Here is a 21,879-nt window from a genome sequence, read left to right on the forward strand (position 1 = left end):
TCTAAGGTACTCAGCATAGCTGCCATCATAGAATTTTAACATTTTGCTTTGATTAATCTTAATGTTTTAAGATTCAGGCTAGCAGGAAAGAAAAAAAAAAACAAGAATGCTTACTTTTATGAAAATATTTATAATGAGGATATGTTGGTATTACAACCTTCCCAAGCTATCTTTAATAATATCTTGTGAGAATTCTTTCTTAAGAGATTCTGTAAGTGGAAATTAAATTAAAAAGATTTCTAGAGCTATAAATAAAAACACTGATAATTTCACACAGAGTACGAGAATAAACTTAAAAGTCTGCTTTCTAGATATAATGAAGCTCAAGCAGACCAGCTATCAGCCTAACTTCTAATTCCTTTGTTTTGATATAGATAGTTCTCCACCTACAGTACATCATTCAAGACTGCTACAGCAACTAGTTACAGGCCTTACCATTGATTCTGGAAGCATCATTGATGCTATCTTAGCAAAGAATGCAAAATGTTATGATCCTTGTTAGTGAAAATGCAAAGACTTCTAGCCAAGTCCTAGCATGTGTGCAGTCCTCCTAATGCTACAACTCATATATTTGATCAATTCAGCTAAGTTTTCCCCTTTTGTTTACTAAAATGCATTTCCATGATAATCTGAAGCAGGCTTTGAGCAATGTCAGATTTTTTATGCAGAAACACCACAGAGAGACAGTCACTTATTAGAAAGCAGCTTAAAGTTATCCATTAAGATGAAAAGTCTCAGTAGATATGTCCTCAGAAGAAAAAAACAGAAGTCATGGATGCATAGAATTCTTTCCAATATGGATTTTTGTGCTTATTCTACAGGTTGGAGACAAACTAGACACAGTGTCCTGGGAAACTGACCTTTTATTTACTACCTTTTCTTATTAAAACTCCATCTCCTTTCACTGCTTTCTTTGCATTGATTCTCAGCTTCCAAGAGGATGTCTTTCAGAAACTTCCATGACATTCAAATTTTACCCTTTTAGCTGCATCTTGTAATTAACTTTCTCGTCGGAAGAACAAGATGAAGGTAGTTTTTAATAGCAAGCGTGTAGTGGATATATGTAATAGTTGCATTAACTGGGGCTGAAATCGAGACATGGTCTAACAATGACAGGAAAAGGCTGAGCTTTATTCTGTTAAAAATCATAGTTGTTACAAGATACTTATGCATATCATATTACAGAGTCACAGAAGACAAGAATTTTAGTAAATACTACTGATGTTAAATGAAACTGAAAACTTGAAGCAGTAGTAATTTTCAAGATCTACAAAACTCTTCCATCTAAGGGATTACGAAGTACTTCATATATAGAAGTAGCAGCCATGTCGAGTGGCATTCCTCAGGGATTAGTGCTGGCCCCCCAGCAGAAGAAGGACACAGAGCTGTTGGAGCAGGTCAAGAGGAGGGCCACAAAGATGATCAGAAGGCTGGAGCACCTCCCCTACAAGGACAGGCTGAGAAGAGAAGGCTCCGAGGAGACCTTATAGCAGCCTTCCAGTACCTGAAGGGGGCCTACAGGAAAGCTGGGGAGGGACTTTTTACAAGGGCATGTAGCGACAGGACAAGGGCAAACAGTTTTAAACTGGAAGAGGGTAGATTTAGACTAGATATTAAGAAGAAATTCTTTACTGTGAGGGTGGTGAGACACTGGAACAGGCTGCCCTTCGAGGCTGTGGATGCTCCCTCCCTGCAAGCATTCAAAGCCAGGCTGGACAGGTGTCCCTGCCTATAGCAGGGGGTTGGAACTAGATGATCTTAAAGGTCCCTTCCAACCCAAACCATTCTATGATACTAAGATTCTATGTCTATGGAGCAAAAGGCCATGGCAGTAGTTTTTGTATATGTTTCTGGCAGCTTTGGCTAAGAAATGTTTAGGCCTAAATTATTTTTTTTTCATTCATTATTTATATTCTATACAAGCATTCTTGAAGAGGCCCTCATTTAAATATTAGCCATAAAATACATGCATGTAATCATTTGAAGATTAGAATCTTTTGACTGCAGTCATCAACACGGAGATTATTAAAACCTGTTGTGAAAATGTCAATTTCTGTTGAGAATGAATCTATAATGTAATGAGTGCTATCTAACCACAAGATTTCTGTATACTCAGAGATTCTAAATGCAAAGGAGCATTTTTTTTTTTTTTACTCTGTACATTTATCCGATTATCTTATCTAAGACAGTCCTCTCCAGGCTTGTTTATAATCAATATAAAGGCACGGGAATCTTCATCCAATTTTAAACACCCATTTTACGAATAGGATTGATCACCTCTCTCTATCACCTACCACGTTTAAGACACATGATTAAAGACAGACAGCATTCATCTCACTTACAAATGAGTACCATCATTGTAATGAATAAAATAGGAGGAAAAAGCAATAAAGTAATCACATAAGCAGCAATGAACTAATTGAATTAGGGTTCAGATTTTCTCGTTTGGTCACTAAAAGAAGTAAAATTTTATTAAAAAGCAACGAGAAAACAAAATATAACAAAAAATACACCCACATACGATATAGGTGTTTCCTTGGCATTCCCCATATTTTTGATTTTTTTTTTTTTCTTAAACCAGTTTCCACAGAAGGTTTAACTGGTTTAAACCAGTTTTCCACTTAAGGTTTAAAAGAAGTGAATAATCAAAGGCAAGAGACAGCTCTTGTAGGCGTACCATGAAGCGACATGCTTTTTTATGAGTTTACCCCAGACCTTACCTTAGAGTGCACTCACACCACCTTGCGATAGGAGGCACTTCTACTTTCATGTAAGATTCAAGGTTTAAATGAAAATTTAACTAGTAAGAAAAAGCAATAGGAAGTCAGACTGCTTTCTGTTCTTTTTTTTGGGTTTTTTGTTTGTTTGCTTTCTGGTAAGGAGGTTAACAGTCATTATTTTGAAAAAACAAACACTTAAATATTCAAAATAAGAAAAAGTTGGCACACATTCAGTATTTACACTTAGCTATGTTGTAGAAGATGGAAATTATAATTATAGAGTTGCCCTCCTCATTCAACCTTGAAACATTCAATTGAGTTAATACAGCTTTAACATTAGAAAAAGTAATAATACCAGCAACAGAAAGCAAAATGAAAACGTTTCTATTTGGTCATCAGTTTCCCTCAAGGTTTAACACTGACCACAATTTAATCCAAAATACTACGTTTTTTCACTTCTTTCACTGCAGGTAAATGAAACATATTCTCACACAGAATTCACAGCTGTATAACAGCAAAGAGGGAACAAAAACTACATCCTGACATCACAGTGATCTACTCTGGGGTAGAAACAGCAGATTCTTTATCCATATAGCACTTCCACAAATACTATCACTAAGTACTTTTACTGGCATTTGTATGCAGCTATTTACAAAAAGCTATCACAAATATCAGTAAGCAGAATGAAAATAACTGCACTTGACTAGAAAATTGGGCATTAGTTACACTTCTGATCACAAGACTTGCCAGGGGCTTAATTTAACTAGAATTCAGGCCAGTCAACATTCCACATACTCCTGAAGCTTTCAAACATGTTTGTTTATACAGATTATGATACCAGTCGTAACTATGATGAGTCAACTTGTTTTCAATAAAGCAGAACTAGCTGCTATAATCACTTAAATACAGCAATGGACGACACAGGTATTCCTTTTTTATTCTTGGGTGTTCTGGTTATATTAGAAAATTTCTTTGTTCCACAGAACCGTCATATTTCAGTTCACAATAACTTCAGACTTTGGCATTTTTTATCCCATCTCATTATGCCAATTTATTATTTTGCGGTTCATTTTGGTAAATTACTTGGAATGTGGAAAAGTCACAGTCTTGACAACTGTACAGACTTAGAAGAAGGGTATTTTTAAAGAGAGGCCTTTATTTTAAAGAAGCGAAATACGGCCTTTTCATTTTCCTAAGTGGATTTTTTTCTTTAAAAAGCATAATCATCTGGGGACTAAGCTATTTCTTTGAACTCCAAAAGTTGTACTAATCAACACTTAAGGAGTGGAAATAGGAGTTTTACCTAATTTGAGAACTTATTTACAGGAAAAGTGACAGTAGGATGGAGGCACAAGTGTATTAATTAAGATGATGACAAATAGCATATTGCTAATTTTCTCCCCCCCCGTGAAGTTTATTCCTAAAAGTTTTCAAAATTATTTCTTAAGTTAATGATTGCAGAGTATCTTTCTTCCTCAAAAAAAAACAGTATGAAAAAAATGGCACATCACATGAGTGATCCTGGGGCAATGCAGATTCTTCACTAGTATTGTCACCATAATAGAGTTAATCATTAAAAAAAAGTTTTTTAATAATTTGTGCCTATGCTCAAGTTAACATTTCAACAGATTACTATGCACAACTAAAAACAGCTCCAAGCAAACAAGTTCACATCAAGTACTTCCTTTAACAAGATGACTGAGTGGCACAGATGGCTAAAGCACCATGCTTTTCTTATTGGAACAAAGATGCAGATGAAACAATGAACCAAGTGAAAAATTAAGCACATACGATAAACTTACCCCGAACTGCTTTGATTATGGAGAGTAGTTTTAAATTACCCCATTATTTACCATACCTAATATTCTAAATTTGCAAAAAATGAAGACAAGGTACTGCAAAGCAAGATAGTAGACTGCTTGTAAATCAGCAGAGAATCAGTTTCCCCCATCCATATGAACAGAATTGTAACTTTGTACAGATACTGCGCTTAATATATAGAATGTGAGAGAGGGAGGAAAAAGAGCAGTGAGAAGCATGTAGCAAGCATAACAGTTCATGACTACTGCTCTTTATCCACACTTCAGAAAAATTAACTCAAGTCATCATAACAGATAACTTTCCACCTTCAACCAGAAAAAAATAAAGTTCATAGTTTAAGCACTGCTAAGGCACAGCATGAAATACACCTTCTCTATGAGTGGCATAATTAAGACTGCCTGTCTTTACAAGACTGTAGGAGAAGAATCAAATGTCCGCATTGTTACTGCACTGGTATTGGGAAAAGAAATACTACTGAAATTAAATCTCTAACTTCATTTAAACAAAATTCTTGTAATTCAAATTATTCTTTGTAGGCAGAAAGCCAAACCAGTCATCCCTCTTCCCTAAAACTCTTTCAGTACAAATGTACTTACACTTTTACATTTCTTTGCGTTTTTAAAAGATACTTACTGTTCTAAGAGTTGGTCGTACTTTCTTAGAGCATCCCTTTCAGCAGTAACTGCTCTCTCTTTTTCAGCAACAGCATTATCTCTTGCTTCTCTCAAATTTCTGTAAGAAACAGAAGCGATTCTGTCAATACTCTGTTAGGAAAAAGACTGTTTAGTTTTATAAATTACTACTGACTGATCTTAACTTTAATACTGCCTACTTCAATTCTGATAGAGCAAAGAAGGACGTCTGTCTCTATGCCTATTCATTATATTTCATATATATCAACAACATTTCTCATTCTGAAATTCTAAAAACAATGGTCAGAGTACCTATTTTTATGCAGAAACACATGAATAATTCAGAATACAAGAACTACAAATTAGTTTTCTTTTTCTGAGAATTAAATACGTTCCAATTATTGGAATGAATTTATATATTTATATGTATTTATACTTGGTACATCACTAAATCCAAGGGAATGGTGTCCTCCTAACTGAGATGATTCAAAACTTTTAAAGTACAGCAAGAAGAGATTAACTGGGCATAGAAATCCTACTGCCACATACAACCAATTGGACAGTCAGTCATATAGGTTATTACGTATTGTTGGTGTCTCTGCCTTCTACTGCTGGCATCATACATAATCTGAACAGACAGAGCCATAAAATAATGTGTTTAATTGCAATCTGTAATTTTTCAAAGTTTTAGCCAACAATCAGTTAAGGCTTCTCAACTAGCTCATTCCCATTTCACCTATACATATCAGAACAGTATCACATGAACTAAGAATAACACATACAACTCTTATGTTAAAAATGATATAGGTATTAACAGTAGTAGTACAGTTTATCGCCACTTTATAATTGGCACTTAGTGCTTATAAGCTGTATTTCCATCATTAAGTAGTGTGTACAGCAATAAGCACAGAACAGTTGTTGCTGAGGGTCTGATCTATGTTATGAACGTTTTCAAGGATTTTACTTGAAGAGATCTACAGTTTGCTCCAGTGATGTGAACACCCACTGGCATTTTGAGTGTATTAGATGTCCTTAGAGATTCATTTCAATTTGGCTTCATATAAAAGGAATCCTGTTAACGTGTTACGTGAGCAGAACACTGCAAATTCAAGTACAAGAGAGAAATGGGAAAGATGACAGAATTTGCCTTAAAAATAGAATCATTAGCCTGCAAAATTTACTGGTGAAATTCAGCAATTCTTCTTGAGAGTAGACTATTTATACTGGTTCTTAACAAAATGTAAGAATACGGCAACTAATGTTAACAGCAATGAAGTCAACCATATTAAGTCTTAGTGCAGAAGTGTGAAGTTGCAATCTTAAGACTAAAGGAAGAGAAGTGGGATAATAATTAAATGGTAGGTGTACAGTCACTTGTTTAGAGAATACACTATTTTGCTTAACTGTTAATTTAATTAAATGAAAATTGTACTGCGAAAAAAACAGCATGAGTAAAGTACTACTCAACTAACAAGATGCAATCACAGATGTGATGCAGCTTCTGTTGAAATATTTTCAATAAAGCTAGGAAATTAGTGACACTGCCAGTTTACAGATCATATGATTATGATTTTTAAAAAGGTAAACATATCTGACTGCTGTACATACAGGCCACATGGAACAGCAGGTATCTGGCAAGCCTATCATACAAGTGAAAAATCTCTGAAACTGGACAGGACTACTACCTACATATTCATGAACAGGTCTGGTAAATGAGAAAAAGAGGTTTTGAAGCAGAATTGGGCTGGTTTGGGCTAAAGGGGCCCAAGGGGGCCAAATGCCTTTTAGTGTCCAGAGTGCATTATCTGCATTCTCAAAAAGGAATTCAGCTAGCAAACTTGGAGATGACTGCTACAGAATCTGGGTAGCTGGAGACAACCAGGAAACTCGGTTCAAACTAACAACTGCCATTTATTGCATGTCTCACCTCAAAACTATACTGGAGTGCATAAATTGGATTCTAGTCAGATTGAAGATCTGCTCAAGGAGAGCGCCTAACATGTTCAAAACCACTTAAATGTGTTTAACCTACAGGAACAGACTATAGCTAATCCAGAGTAAAACTTTATGCGGCCATTCCAGGGCTCTGTGAATTCATTCATGCTTGCTAATGCAAACATTGCCAATGATGACTGCAACTGAACAAATGAAACTGATCCCAAATAAGTTAAGGCTAGAAGTATCATCCTTTAATTGGATTCCACTCCTCCTTACTCCTTATTTTAGCTTCTTGAACCGACTCATCCAAGTGTGAAACAATTATCAATAAATTCAAGGGAAACTTCAATCCTGTCAGGCTCGGCAAATGGAAAGGAGTAAGAAGAGCTGAGTATTATATTAGCTCTGTGCTTTCAGCTTGAAGATAAAACCAGCATCTTACTTTTATTTTCAGCCACAGTCAATCAGCATCTCATCACATCACACACAAACTGCTTTGCTTGCCATTTGGGCTTCCATCTGTCCCACCATTGAGGGGAACCTCAAACAGAAAAGCACCATCTCATGGTGGAATTGTTAATTATTTTATAGAAAGATCGCAAACTAAAAGTCATTTATCTTGCAAAATATGAAGTCAAATCTAAGGGATTTACATTTCAGAAGTAATTACTTCAAAGTGAGGAAAAAAGCTTCCACAAATTTGTTCCAGATGCAAACAAAATAACCTTTGATAGCTTTCTCAATGATATACAGATCCTCGTTGAGTCTCCACAAACAATCAAATCGTTCTTTGTAATTGAACATAGATTTGAATACAGGAAATGGCGTGGATGTGTGTGTTTGTTATATATAAATTTCACTAACACTTGCAAAAGTACACAATGATGTAATATTTTTAATTAGAACCTTTCAGTTGGCTAGAAGACAACAGCAAGAGTCACGTTCCTTACACACTCTTCAGAGCAATAGCAAAGCTGCCTATTAGAAGAACAGATGCTGAGGCTACAAATATCTCTTTACTCTGGTCATTTCCTTCTCCACACAGGACGCTTTCAGGACATCTACGATGAGTTTATAAAGAATTGTTAAGTGCTCCTCCCATTTTAAAGGAAGACAAGTGTAGAAAAAAAAAGCTCAGAAAAAAATACAGTACTAATAGTCTAAATCTCTAAGGGGATCCCTAAAGACATATATGTGCCTAATATTTCACATAATTCCATGGTATTTAACAAGACAACACGTTTAGAAAACTCAACCTGTAGGTCTTGGCAGGACTAGGATCTTCTTCAAAAGACAATTGTATAATAACCTACAAGAAATTAGTGCTTTTGTGAATGAAAATGCTGCAAACCTCAGACTGATTTTTAAAAGCTATAGATTTCTTATTTGTTTCTCTCATTTTTTCTGCTTTACTTTCTACATCAATACCTTCCTTTCTGGTTTCAAGTCTGTCCATACAACATGACAAGAAAATCAACGCGTTTTGTTTGAATTAACTAACACTATACATCTGAATAAATCTCAAACCACTCATGTTTATCTAGAAGAATTTTAATAGTTATTTTAATTGAAACTGTAAATGTAAATCTGTTTGTAATAAATATTCATCATTAACAGTATCTTTAACATAAAAATCATTTCTTTTTAACATTTACAAGATTCACATCAATTTTACAACTTCATTTCTCACCTAATGCCAGTCAACTTTGATTATGCCTCAACACAAAAAACAGTGCTTGGAAATTTCTGCCCTAATTTTGTTATTGACACGTCTTATCTACCTGTTTTCACGTTCATACATCTCTTTTGAAGCGCTTCGAAGTTGCTCAATTTCTTGATTTGTTTTCAATCTTATTTGTTCCAATTCCTCATGCAGTCTCTTTTCAAATTCTGTTTTATAGTGGTCCCTGTAAATAAACACATGACACAGCAATGTAAAATGAATTGCATGGCATAAACACAAAAACTTCAGGTACAGCAGTACAAGCACATTTTACAGTTTAATATTTCAATTCTTACTTGTTTTCCTGCCAGTTTGCTTGGAATACATACCAGTCTACGTTGCTCTGTAAATTTACTGAAAATTTTACCAGGAATAAGAGCTTTCTGCAAACTGTAAAATATACAGGTAATTTGAAATTGATTCATCACGCAATGTAACGCTAAACATTCTTGTATAGGGTGGCAAAGAATTTCTGCAAGTGTTTATATTAATTGTGTTCAAGAAACATTTAGATATAGCTTTGAGAGACATGGTTTAGTGGGGTTATTGGTGGTAGGTGGATGGTTGGACTGGATGATCTTGTAGGTCTTTTCCAACCTAGCTAATTCTAGGATTCTGTGAATTAAGCACTTCAGATGTTTTTAATTGCTCACTTTCCAAAGTTTTCTAGCTTCTTCCTCACTTGGAAGGGTAAATTAACTTAGTAACTCAGAATACTCCCAAGCTACAACAAAATATTGTTGTGTACTATTTGTGCCTCTCATCTGGATGCGAAGCACCACAAGAAACTTCAAAAATTACACGCTATAGACATTTGTGAAATTGAGGAGGAAAAAAAAAAGATTTGAGTACTCATCCTGTCAGCATTGTAAACTAACTGAAATATTTAGATTTTTAAGTAGAAGATATTAAGTGACTCCAAACTATTTTCCAAATTATTTCATTTCAGATTAACATTGTCATCTTTTGTTTTTGTAAATTTGGAAGTTCACATGAGAATGGAGGAAATCCCATACAGAATTGCTCTTACAAAACTACAAAGGCTTATACTGCAAGTACTGAACAGCTAAAGGGATGTTAAATTCGATAGCTTTCAGCTACTATTTAAGAATAATCAATCTGCAGTGAAGCCTCTATTTGACATCACAGGTCTGGAAATAGATACAATTTTATTATTTTAGTTATATTAAGCATGCATTTATAACCATTAAATATTTTTCATTCTGGGATTTGTGGGATAGCTTGTGCTTTTTAGAAATCAGTACTTGAGTTCACAAAAAACTCCTCTGCATTGAACAAAAGCCTGGAATTATTTACTTATTTTAGAATGTACGCTGTTCAGGTTTTCATGTTTGCTTTTTAATAAAACACTGAATTTCAGCTGACTTCTCAAGGTGAAGGTAAATATTTCTCCCTTCCTTCCTTAAGTGTACCACACTGTGGCAAGGCATTTTGTGAAGATCTTTGATACAATGAAGTAGTTAATGATCCCAAAAAAACCACTACACTGGAATGTAAGGTCCCCATTAGCCATTTTTTTCAGTTCTTTATGCGCTATACATCTTAACGCATACAAAATAAATTAATGGTGAACAGGATACAACTCATACAGAATCAAGTAGCATTATTATTTTCTTGGTACTTGCATGACAGTGACTTGCTATTACCATTACTACTTGCTATTACCATAGCTATGTACTACTTCTATAGTTGCAGAAATTAGACTTTCCCTCCAGTGGCGAGACTTCAACGTCACCCTATAGCTGATAATTTCAGTACAGCGCTCTTAAAATGTCTGTTTAGGAAACAATTTGTCTTTTAGTAGTTAAAAGAGACTCATATTTAGAACACATCATATTTGTTCTGCAAGGTTACGCAAAGACACAAGATTTATAGATGCTGTTTGCAGTTCCACCTTGCTGATTCAAACAAAAGGATGCAACTGAAGGAAAGCTGAATTGGCTTAACTCTCTTAAGCTCAAGAGGAGGTTTGTTCAATCCACTGGTGTTGTTCTAAGGATATTGCTGACCATTAACAGAGTGCATATAGGCAAGTATCTGATGTCATTTTGGGGTAAATTTTGAAATGCTATTTATCATCTGGATGTAGGGATGTAGTATGAATTGGATTATCTTGAATTCCGAGTCAGGAAAATCTAAACATGGTTTTAAATTTTGTTGTATAGCACTACGTATGAAGCAAGACATCACTAACTAATGTAGAATTTTATAGTTGACATTGTATACCTATACCTATAGCAATTCAAATAACACAAAAACTTGACACTGTTTACCACTGTAGTTAGCACAGAATGATCAGTTTGTTTCTCAAGCCTACTGTTAGAGTATCTGCATTCCAACTTGAGAGAGGAATGACTGAGAGCCGATACGAAACATACATGTCCAATTTTATGTTTGTGAAAATACTTTATTCTCTAAATTAGATTATCTTTCAAATATTCTTAGTTTTAGTAAGGGTCATTGGGGAAAAAAAAAAAAGAAGTGTAACATAGGCACTTAGAATCCTTTTTCTCTATTTTGCAATTAAAGTTACTTTAGTACATCTCTACCTATAGAGAAGAATACGGATATTTTCAGTGCCGCAGAGTCCCATATCAAATTTTTAAGAAATAAATAGTTGCTAAAACCAAGAAAAGTTCTTTTTCTAGCTACACAAATATGGAAGCAATACACAGTTTCTGGAAGCTGAAAAATTTTAAACAGGGTTTGTGCATACACAAGGCAGAACAGTTAAACATGCTTGACTACTGACAGAAGTGAACACACAACTTACCTGGACGCAACATATTTTTCATACATTTCTTCTCTAGCTTTTTTGGCATCCTCCAACTGAATCTGAAGCCTTTCAAGACGATCTTCTTCATGTGCGCAGCGAACGCTAAGCTCCATGTTCTGGCGATTAAGATAATCTTTATCTTTTTGCAAGAGGTTGAGGGATTGTTGTATGGTTGCCAGCTATAAATTAAAAATAACACTGTAACATGAACTTAAAGAGAAATACTTAACCAACATACAGATGCTTGCTTTTTCATTTTAATTCTCTTTTGTAAATCTATTGAACTGAAATATATTATAATTATGGTTAATGTAAGTCGATCAAGTACTATGCTGAAAAAAGACTTCAATTAAAATTTGATTTTATGAATTTTCACTATTTCTGGTAGTTGGCACCTGAAAAAATGTCACGTGTCCTTTAATATTCCTGAGTATCTACTAACAGTGAGGTATTAAGTAGTGATAGTACTCAATACTACTAAATCAGAAATTACACCTACTGACTTTGAGTCTTGGTGTGAATCCACCATCATACTGGCTACAACACTCAAAATTCCTCCTCCCCTGGAATACCTACCGTGTAAACACAACTGTATGCTCTTCTGGTGTTTCCTGTGAAGATTTCTATACATAAACCCAGTTAAAAAAAAACATTTTAGCTACAAATCATCTGAAAATTAGACAATTGTAACAGAAACCAAATAATTTCTTTCTTGAGATTCAATAAAAACCTCTTTCTCACTCCTGAAAAGCTGTTGTAAAGTTAAACCTACCTCAGACGAAAACAAAAATTATTTAACTGAGAGCTTTGGATGATTCACTCCAAAAAAAAAAAATTAAGAAAAACTAATCCTGGAGGTTCAGTGAAGAAATCCTCCCTATAGAGAACTTAGATGCAGAAATAGTGATAATGGATACTGAGTAATGGAAGTTTGAGTATAACCTATCAAATTCCTATAGATCAAGGTAGCACATTTGGAAACACTCTGCATATCCGTCTCTGAGTCCTTTGACTGCTGAATAAATGAGGTGACAAAGAAGAGAACTACAAAAAGAGAAGTTTAATGTTTACCTCTTTTGATAAATCACTCCTTTCTTTAGCTTGTGCTTTATGTGACATCTCCAGTATTTCGTATTTTCTTCTGAGTTCTGACAATTCATGTTCAAATACATCTCGTTCGCTGTGAAAATAAGGTAAAATGTGTCAGATGTAATGAATAAGAATCCTCTTCGATCTTAATTTCTCCAGCTTCTTTCAGTTCATGACACTGAATTCCACCACTAGTGATAATCTTTCTTAGTTACTAGCTCTGGCAATTGAATCATATTATAGGAAAGAATTTCTTAAGTATTTAAACAATAATCCTTAATTACAGCACAGCGATTCTGAATTTTTATCCTAAATTATTTCATTTGCTTCTGATTATTCTTCTTTAGTATAACTTTGGGCTATACAATTCTCCAATTAGCAATGAGTTTTAAGCACTCTTGACCAACGTTTTAGTTTTGTCAAGTTTTTAATGCTATTTCCTACGACATTCTCTTGAATCTTTTGTAGACATTGAATTTGCATGAAGACCTTAGTCTGATTAGACCCTAGTCTTCATCCTAATCAGACATCTTCCTAATCAGATAGAAAGCAAAGAAGAATTGTTCTCATCTTCTTCTCTCCCTTCTATACAGTCACTTGATGCCAGTGGAGTTGTATTACTCTTCCCACGTTAAAAATTCATATAACAGTCTTGCAAAGCTTATGCTGGTGTCCTCAATAAGAGTGATTTCCGTATGTACAAAGAAGCAGCTGTGTCACCACTGTATCTAATCCTGTCAGAACATGGAATGAATGAGCCTGTATAAGCCTGAAGTCTGGGAAAAAAATCTAACCAGCTTTATATTACACACAGCATAGTTTTAAAACTGAGATAACCTGTAGTACACAAGGACCAGAAGATTTAACACAGAATTTTTAAAGCCAGAAATGAGTCTGGAAGTGATTAACTCCTGTAATGCTCCCAAATATCCTGATGCAGGCATGCCAATAATGCTCTCCCCCTCCCCTTCGTCTGTGCCTACCTAGATGAATACAACCTACTCTCTCAAATATAGTTCTGGCACGTTCATTCATGCCTTTTTCAACTCAAGACTTATTTTAAATGTACACTGTTAAACACTGGGGCCTTTCACAAGAAAGTTATTACAATTCACTTAATAAGATGCAGTTGCACACAGGAAGCAAACCATAGCATCAATCCATCCTATTTGCAACAAGTTTTCAGGTAGATTCCAAGGTTGTTTTAGTATATACGGCTGTGAACAGTTATCCAGAAGACAGACTCTCTTTCAAATGGGTTAGTGGCACAGTCATTTGTTTTAGTAACAGTATTTGAACTTATTCAACATGAACAAGGAACTGACAGAGCGTTTTCTATTCATAAATCTCATTTTTGAATCCATTTCCCAACAAATCTACCAAAGACCAGATTTCTTGTACTTGTAAGTACACTGAAAAAGGCATCGGGGAGCTGGACTGTGAAGTATATGTCTGTGAGTATATTTATAAGAAATTCATTTTCACTCCTCTGCTTATGATGTGACCATTCAAAGCATAGGCAAGAACTCATTTTTTAAATGGAGAGAGACACTTGATCTTTCTGCAGTTAAACCAAAGGTTATCCTAACATTCTCTAACAAGCAGAACTTTAGAATCTGACTTCTTATAACAATCCTTTAAGATTTAAGCGTTAACATGTTTAACAGCCATAAGTTCTCAAACATGAATCTCCAAGGTCCTATTCTCTATTCACTGTGCAATCACACTGCAGTTAAGCACCGGGCCTTCTGTTAGATGATAGCTTTTAAACTCTGAAAAAAATGTATGCATTTAAAAATGTTTAATATCAGCATCTCCCACGTCTTTAGATGTAATGCAACTGGTAGGCTCTTATGAAAATATAGTAAATTGAAGAATATAAATGTTTAGAAAGTTAATTTGATGCATCAGATTTTGAAGTGTTTTTCATTTTATTCCACAAGAGACAACTGAGCCATTAGTGGACAGAAGTAAGAAAAATATGAGGTGCACACGAGTCAAAAAAATCACGAAATGGAACTTCAACCCTGACTGACCAAACTAGAGAGTTATCTATTAAACCTTTCACGTTAGTAGAAAACTTCAAGTACAGAGGTACCTACCATTTCACTTTATCATAGTTCTCTTGTCTGTAATCACCTTGCTGAATCATCTGCTTGGTGTCAGCCAGCTCCAGCGTTAAACGTTGGCATTTAACCTCAAGTTCTGATCGACTTCTCCTCTCGTCTTCATAGCTCTAGAAGGTAAGACATTTTAAAATGACCACAGCTACACTGATAATTCCTTTAAACATTCGCAGACTAAAGGTTGTGAAGTCCGCTTACAAATATTCATGTGGTAGTATTTCCATTTGTCTCAGTATTTGGACATCTAGCAGAGAGTTGATTGATGACCTGTTTTTTTCCTAAGGCTTTTGTCCACTAACCCATCTTTGTAGACCCGTAGCCCTCATACACACTACAGATTTGTACACTGTATGCTGTTATGGGACAGAAGTCATACTACTTTTACAACATTTTAAAGCCTGTATGCTTGTGAAGATACTTGCTGGTCTATTTGAGAAAGAAGAAAGACGGCTGGTGATTCAGAAACTTTAGAGGAAAAAAAAATCAGCCAGTTATTCCCAAATTTAATCTGGTAATTTATGTTTGTATGTCAATCATAGATACGGTAGAAGAAGGAAAAAAGGGGGAAAAAAAAAGAAAGGTGCTTATTTACAGGTATTCCATTCCCACAGTAATTTCTTTTCCCCATTTATCTCTGTAAATATCTTAGGACACTATTACGGGAACTAGAAAATAGGACCCAAGCAAGGGAACACAGAGAAAGAACTTATATTTTAAAACACTGGCTATTCCTTATGAAGATTCCTTCATCATTGTACTTTTTCCTTCATCCCCCTCAAACAAACAGCATACCTCTGTATCTTAATCTAAAATCCTGATTTCATTTCTCAAAGTTTTCTACAATTTAGAATTTAGTAGTTCTTAGTGCAGCGTTTAAGAAAAGCAAGTAAGCTTTGTGAAACTAAGTAACTTCTTCATGAAAAAACAACAAAAACATTCACTCACTTACACTAGAGAAAATCGATGGACAATAGTTGCTTGTTAAAAACTTGATAATATCCCTAAAGCAACTAGATTTTTTCCCTAATAACCCAATTTCATCATTCTTTCAAACTAACACCTTGGATCATCATTTCCTAAACAGGTGACAGCATCCTCAGTGCTCTTATATTCCAATACATACATCAACCCTGTATTTCATTGCACGTATTTTTCACTCTTGCTTTCTCTACTAAGATCATTTCTGGGAGGAAAAAAATGATAATAACCTGTCAGTACTCCTACACCACTCATAACACGAGACAAAACGAAGTTACAAGCAAGAAGAAGATTATTATACTATTTGTAAAGTTTAAAGACATCACATTTTATGTTTAAATAATATCTGATTACTACATGAGATTAAACCAAAATGTACTTGCTTTCACAGTAATTCCAGAGTTCTCAACTGCATCTCTATAGTGTGGGGGAAACAGTTTTGAAGTGTTAATTTTGCACAACATGAAATTTATTATTTGGGGATAAGCTTGTTCTGAATCCCCATTTTCTCCCTGTGATCTCGGAGCTAATCCATTCCCCATTTGTAGTTCAAATGAGCACACTGGTTTTTAAACAATTCTCTAAGAACATACCTGAGTTATGTTTTTTTTTTTTCTTTTTCTTTTTTGTTTTTGCACCACAGTTGTTGATACGTGGCAGGCTTGATAACGGATGCTTGATAAATAATGGCTATCTGCTTAAATCCAATAGACATCACAAAATTGTTCACTGAGGGTGACTACAAAACCAAGTAACTGCCTTAAGACGTGACTACAGAATCTATCAGTTAGCTGCTGCAAATTATTTTTGCAGTGACTTACATGTTTAAGTCTGCAAAGTTTTCAAAGTGAACTATAAGCAATGCTTTTGACAGGTGTATAAAAGAAAAGTAATTGTCTTTAACTAGAAAAGTTTAGGACAGAGCAAGCGACTCCTAGGTATGGTCAGCTAGGAGGAAAGCACTTAATTACAACACTCAAGGGTAGGGATGGAAATGCACAAAGAACATGCAGTAACCAAACTCATGGGTAGCATAAAATGAAAAACTAACAGAATGCCTTCTGGAAAAAAATTACCTAAACGCTCATCAGACGTTACAAAAATGCTAAACTGAGCGACTAATCTTACTGTGGGTATTATTCTGGCAAAAAAGAAAAATATTTCACAAATTAGTAACTTCTACTTGCACTAAAATCAAATAGGTCACAATCAAAAAATCACAGCGCTTCACAAGTTTTCCTGCAGATTCTGGATGACAAATCAACAAGAATGTGTACTCTAAAGAAATAACTGTCATTCATCCTAACATAATGATAATGGTGCTCATTTTTATGTTTACCCTAATTAATGATACACATCAAGCAAGCCACAACTATAGAAGATTGCCTTAAATTAGCATGCCATCACTTTTAAAGATGGCATTATCGTAACGGTAAAGCCTATTCAAGATACTTTTAAAGTTGCTGTCTACCACTTACCCAGAGTTGCAAAGATGGAACAAACAGGTGCAAGTACCCTGTTACACAGTGCAGACACAACTCATCTTGCGACTGGATATAGTGGTAAGAGCACTTAGAAATTAAATGCTAATTGAAAGGGTAAGTTTCGATACAATCCCTCTGTAGATACCTGGCATTCTGCTGCCAATACTGTGCTGGAATTTATACACACTTCACTGGGCTATTGAAACTCCTAGAGTATTACAGATTTAGTACCCAGAAGACAATTACTACAAGTGTAAAATTAAAGTTGGTGAATTATAAATGCATTTCCAAGCATATCTCCAGACAAATTTGTCATAAAGGGCTCCAAAGCACCAACAGTTACATATCTACAAAATGTGTATCTTCTAACACCTGAAACATGAAATAAGATTTGTATTTTATTCAACAAATCACTTCTTAATGTCACGATAAAGTCAAAGAAAACATAATAACTCCAGGGAATGTGAGGAAGTTAGTTTTGAAAAGCGATACCAAAATATACTTCAGGTTTCAAACTGTTGAACAGATATTATTTTAAACTGCTATACAAGTATCAAAGTGTTAAGAGATAATTAAACAAAGGGGTATTTTTTGGTCTGTTTGTCTGTTTTGAAGATTTACCACAATTCTTAATGAAATTCCATTGAACAAGTTACTGTTTTCCAATTACCTAACTTCTTAGGTATCACAGTTGCATTTCAATCAAGGAAAAAAGTGACAAGGCAAAGTAATAAATATTCAGTATATAAGCTAGCACACAAAAAACCAGATGGTATGCATAACTCCAGGTAGAACATAAACAGACTTCTGGACTTGTATAGCAATACATCTTCAATACAAGCCATCAAGCTGCCTGTGCTTTGGAAGAGTAAGATCTGCTTTGAATGCAATGAAGTTAATTTGGTTTATACAACATTAGTGTACCCTGAACTGATTTTAACATCTCTGCACTGGAACACCTTTATCTTTTGATTTATCTTCAAGAGATAGCTCGGAAGACCTGATGAACAGCTTTGTCCTGCTGAAACAGAAAAGGAGCTTTTAAACGGATCAAGATACAGAGCACTTTCAAGGACATGACTGAGGTTCTGGAAATTACACTAACAAATAAAAATAACTTCTTTAAATAAGCTTACAACCCTTAAAAATGTAAAGGAGAAGCAGTACTTACTCTCATGGAATACGATTATGGTGTTATTATCACCAGCACACGGCTTATCTTCAGTTTATTACTAGTTTTCCAACTGCATGTGGTAGAAACTCAGACCAATGAAGTAGTTAAAACAAATGAACCAGTGCTAACCAGCACATGCTGTTTCTAGAGATTACATGAAGTACTCCCTGCCACAAAGGGCTTCCTTTTGCTGCAAATATTCTTGATGCTAGCTGAGTGTTTCAAGCAAGAAGATTCTAATCTTGCACGATCTGCACCATTTTAAACCCACAGTGCAGAAAATGTACATAAAATGCAGATCCAATGGCAGACCACAGTTTTATGATATTAAGCTTCACTTTTATCCTCCACCTCGAATGAAGAGCAACTGAAGGCAAACACTGAAACAGATACCTCAATTCCAAGTACAAAACCTGGATGACATTTTGAACAAAATTTAGTGAGATACAGCATGGTAGGAATTAGCTGATCTTTCAAAAAACCCTTGGGGATAAGAAGATAACAGAAATGCAGGGAAAAGATTAATCAGTCAATCAAGCAGGACTATTGTGACTTCTTCACAGGGTCTACAGATAAGTCTGTGAAAGAAAGTGATCCTGCTTTTGAAAAGCTTATTTGAAAGAATTATCTTTGAAGGATCACTTACACAAACCAGCACTTCATGTGCATACTGTAAAGAAACTAAAACCCTCAGCAAATGTAAACCTACTATACCACTGATGTGTAAACCAATTCCTTCAAGTTATTTGGATGAGCTACTGCTACTTGGAAAGATGACATTTTATTTCAGTATGTTTAGATAGCATGCATTCAAATACTATTGGTCGATACATTATTTATTTGAATACAACTGCCCAAATGTCATGAAGAAGTTAGTTATAACCGGATGAATAAAGACATCTGTTTCAGTACGTTGATATGAAATTGACAATCTGCCAAGTACTGTAGATGGGGCCCTATCTTGATAAATGAAGATGTTGAGCTACTTTCAAAACAGGGGAGTTCTGAAAGAAACATTAAGTAAGAAGAGCTTTGCCATAAGTGCCTTGCGTGCAAAAGAAAGTGGAGGAGGAACAAGCTCTTTTTCATAGAATCACAGAATGGCTTGGGTTGGAAGAGACCCCAAGGATCACCAAGTTCCAACCCCCCTGCCACAGGCAGGGCCACCTACATCCAGATCTGGTACTAGACCAGGCTGCCCAGGGCCCTATCCAACCTGGCCTTGAACACCTCCAGTGATGGGGCATCCACAGCCTCTCTGGGCAGCCTGTGCCAGCTCCTCACCACTCTCTCTGTGAAGAACTTCCCCCTGACATCTAATTTAAGCTCAAGGAGGGAAGGTTAAGAACCATTTCTCCCTTGTCCTATCACTATCTACCCAAGTAAAAAGTTGATTCCTCTCCTATTTATAACCCCCTTTTAAATACTGAAGACTGCAATGAAGCCTCCTCGCAGCCTTCTTTTCTGAACAAGCCCAGCTCCCTCAGCCTATCTTTGCAGAGAAGGTGCTCTGGCCCCCTGATCATCTTGGTGGCCCTCCTCTGGACCCCTCCAACGGCTCCACATCTTCCCTGTATTGGGGGCCCCAGACCTGGATGCAGTACTCCAGATGGGGCCTCACAAGGGCAGAGTAGAGAGGGACAATCACCTCCCTCTCCCTGATGGCCACCCCTCTTCTGACGGAGCCAGGACACCATCGGCCTTCTGAGCTGCAAGAGCACGCTGCTGGCTCATGTTCAGTTTTTCATCCACTAGGACCACTAAGTCCTACTCCACAGGGCTACTCTCAATCAGTTCTCCTCCCAGTCTGTGTACGTATCTGGGATTTCTCTGACCTAAATGCAAAACCTTGCACTTTGCTCTGTTGAACCTCATTAGGTTCACAGGAGCCCACCTTTTGAGTTTGCTGAGGTCCCTCTGAATGGCTTCACTTCCTTCTAATGTGTCATCTGCACCACTCAGCTTGGTGTCATTGGCAAATTTGCTGAGGGTGCACTCGAGCCTGTCATCGATGAAGATATTGATGAGCACAAAGAGCTGAAGAGCACAAGAGCACCTTTTCTCTGGATCTGAGCTGATGAGAATATACTCTTCACTGAAATGCTCTCAGGTGAAAAGGATCATTGGGATCACCATGTTAGAGACTAGAAAAACACCCTTTAGTCCTTAAGAACAATGACTAGCAGTCTATAAAAACCACAGCTGTATATCAAAGGAAGTAGAGAAGCACTGGACTGAAAAGACAGTTTTCATAAATACATATGTTTTCCTGAGACTTGAAAATGTTAACCTACTGCCCTAAGCTAATAGTTTTTGGTAGAATATTTTTCTTGGCAGCTTTTTTACTCCACAAGTATAAATAATAATTAAGAGAAGGGGACATACATACCACCTAGAACTGAAGCCTTATCTGTCTTTTCCAGAGAACAATGTAGAGGCCTGGTAATTAAAGCACTGCAGGAAAGTAGAAGGCTTTGGGGAAGGGAAGTAATTTGGGGAAGGCTTCCAGTGTGCCGCCTTTAATTACAGATGGGAAACTTCAGAAGAAATCTTAGGAAACAGTCTTTCTGGGGTGGCAATAGGAGCCTCAATTTTACAACACAGACACATTTAGTGCCAACTGACCCTTTGAATGCAATAGGTTAGTACATTCTTTGAAGGCTATAGAAACATTTTTCCTCCAGCTGGGAAACATTATCACCAGAAAATTATTAGATTTGTCTAGTAAAACCTGACAGCTAGTAATCCTGATTCAGAGACAAGGTCTTAGAAGAGATCTTTGTCCTACATACATCCAGCTTTGTCTTTCAGCTAATCAAAGCTTTTAGATAACAGTCAAACTATAAATTTGATTCCAAGTCCTGAAGGCAACACTACAGAAAAAAAAATATAGCTACAAAAAGGAAGCCCTGATAAAACTGTATCAAGACCGAATTCCAGGAAAACATTGTCAAGATACATAGCCAAGATGAAGAAAGCAATACTTCACCTTGTAGAGCTAAAAAGAAAAGCAGAATTTCCTTCTCAGACTCTCCAAGCCTTGAGAGAGAGACACAGTAGCAAATTACATCTGCTTGAGTGAAGGTTCTAACCACTCTTGGAAACACATGACTGAAAATAGTAGGCATGGCAACACCCCACACCAAGAGCCAGTTCCGTTTCTGGGAAGCTCCTGGCAATACAGCTCTACAGCTGGACTTTCTTTTTTTATCTGTACCTCCAAAGGTGGTGCTGACGCTAAGTACTGAGCACTGTAAAAGGACTGAAAAAGCCCGTACCATACATCTACTAACAGATCCATCAGCACTGAAATACAAGAACATCACTTCTGCAAGGTCCACTGCTTCTCTCCTGGGACTATTGCTGATGAATCTGAAATCAGAGGAAATGAGTAACA

The 21,879-nt window shown here is 36.0% G+C and overlaps 1 protein-coding gene across 3 annotated transcripts in view; it reads right to left on the reverse strand.

The window, feature by feature from the left end:
- PIBF1 (progesterone immunomodulatory binding factor 1) overlaps positions 1-21,879 on the reverse strand; it is a 116,970-nt gene that overhangs the window by 82,502 nt on the left and 12,589 nt on the right. For all 3 annotated transcript variants that reach the window (XM_021417494.1, XM_021417485.1, XM_021417503.1), the window contains 5 exons: positions 14,823-14,956; positions 12,703-12,811; positions 11,629-11,810; positions 8,893-9,018; positions 5,175-5,273 (listed from right to left, as the gene is read on the reverse strand). In XM_021417494.1, the coding sequence (XP_021273169.1) occupies positions 5,175-5,273; positions 8,893-9,018; positions 11,629-11,810; positions 12,703-12,811; positions 14,823-14,956 (650 nt within the window). The remainder of the gene's footprint in view (positions 1-5,174; positions 5,274-8,892; positions 9,019-11,628; positions 11,811-12,702; positions 12,812-14,822; positions 14,957-21,879) is intronic.

Source organism: Numida meleagris, chromosome 1 (assembly GCF_002078875.1).
Source record: "Numida meleagris isolate 19003 breed g44 Domestic line chromosome 1, NumMel1.0, whole genome shotgun sequence".
Taxonomy (NCBI): Eukaryota; Metazoa; Chordata; class Aves; order Galliformes; family Numididae; genus Numida; species Numida meleagris.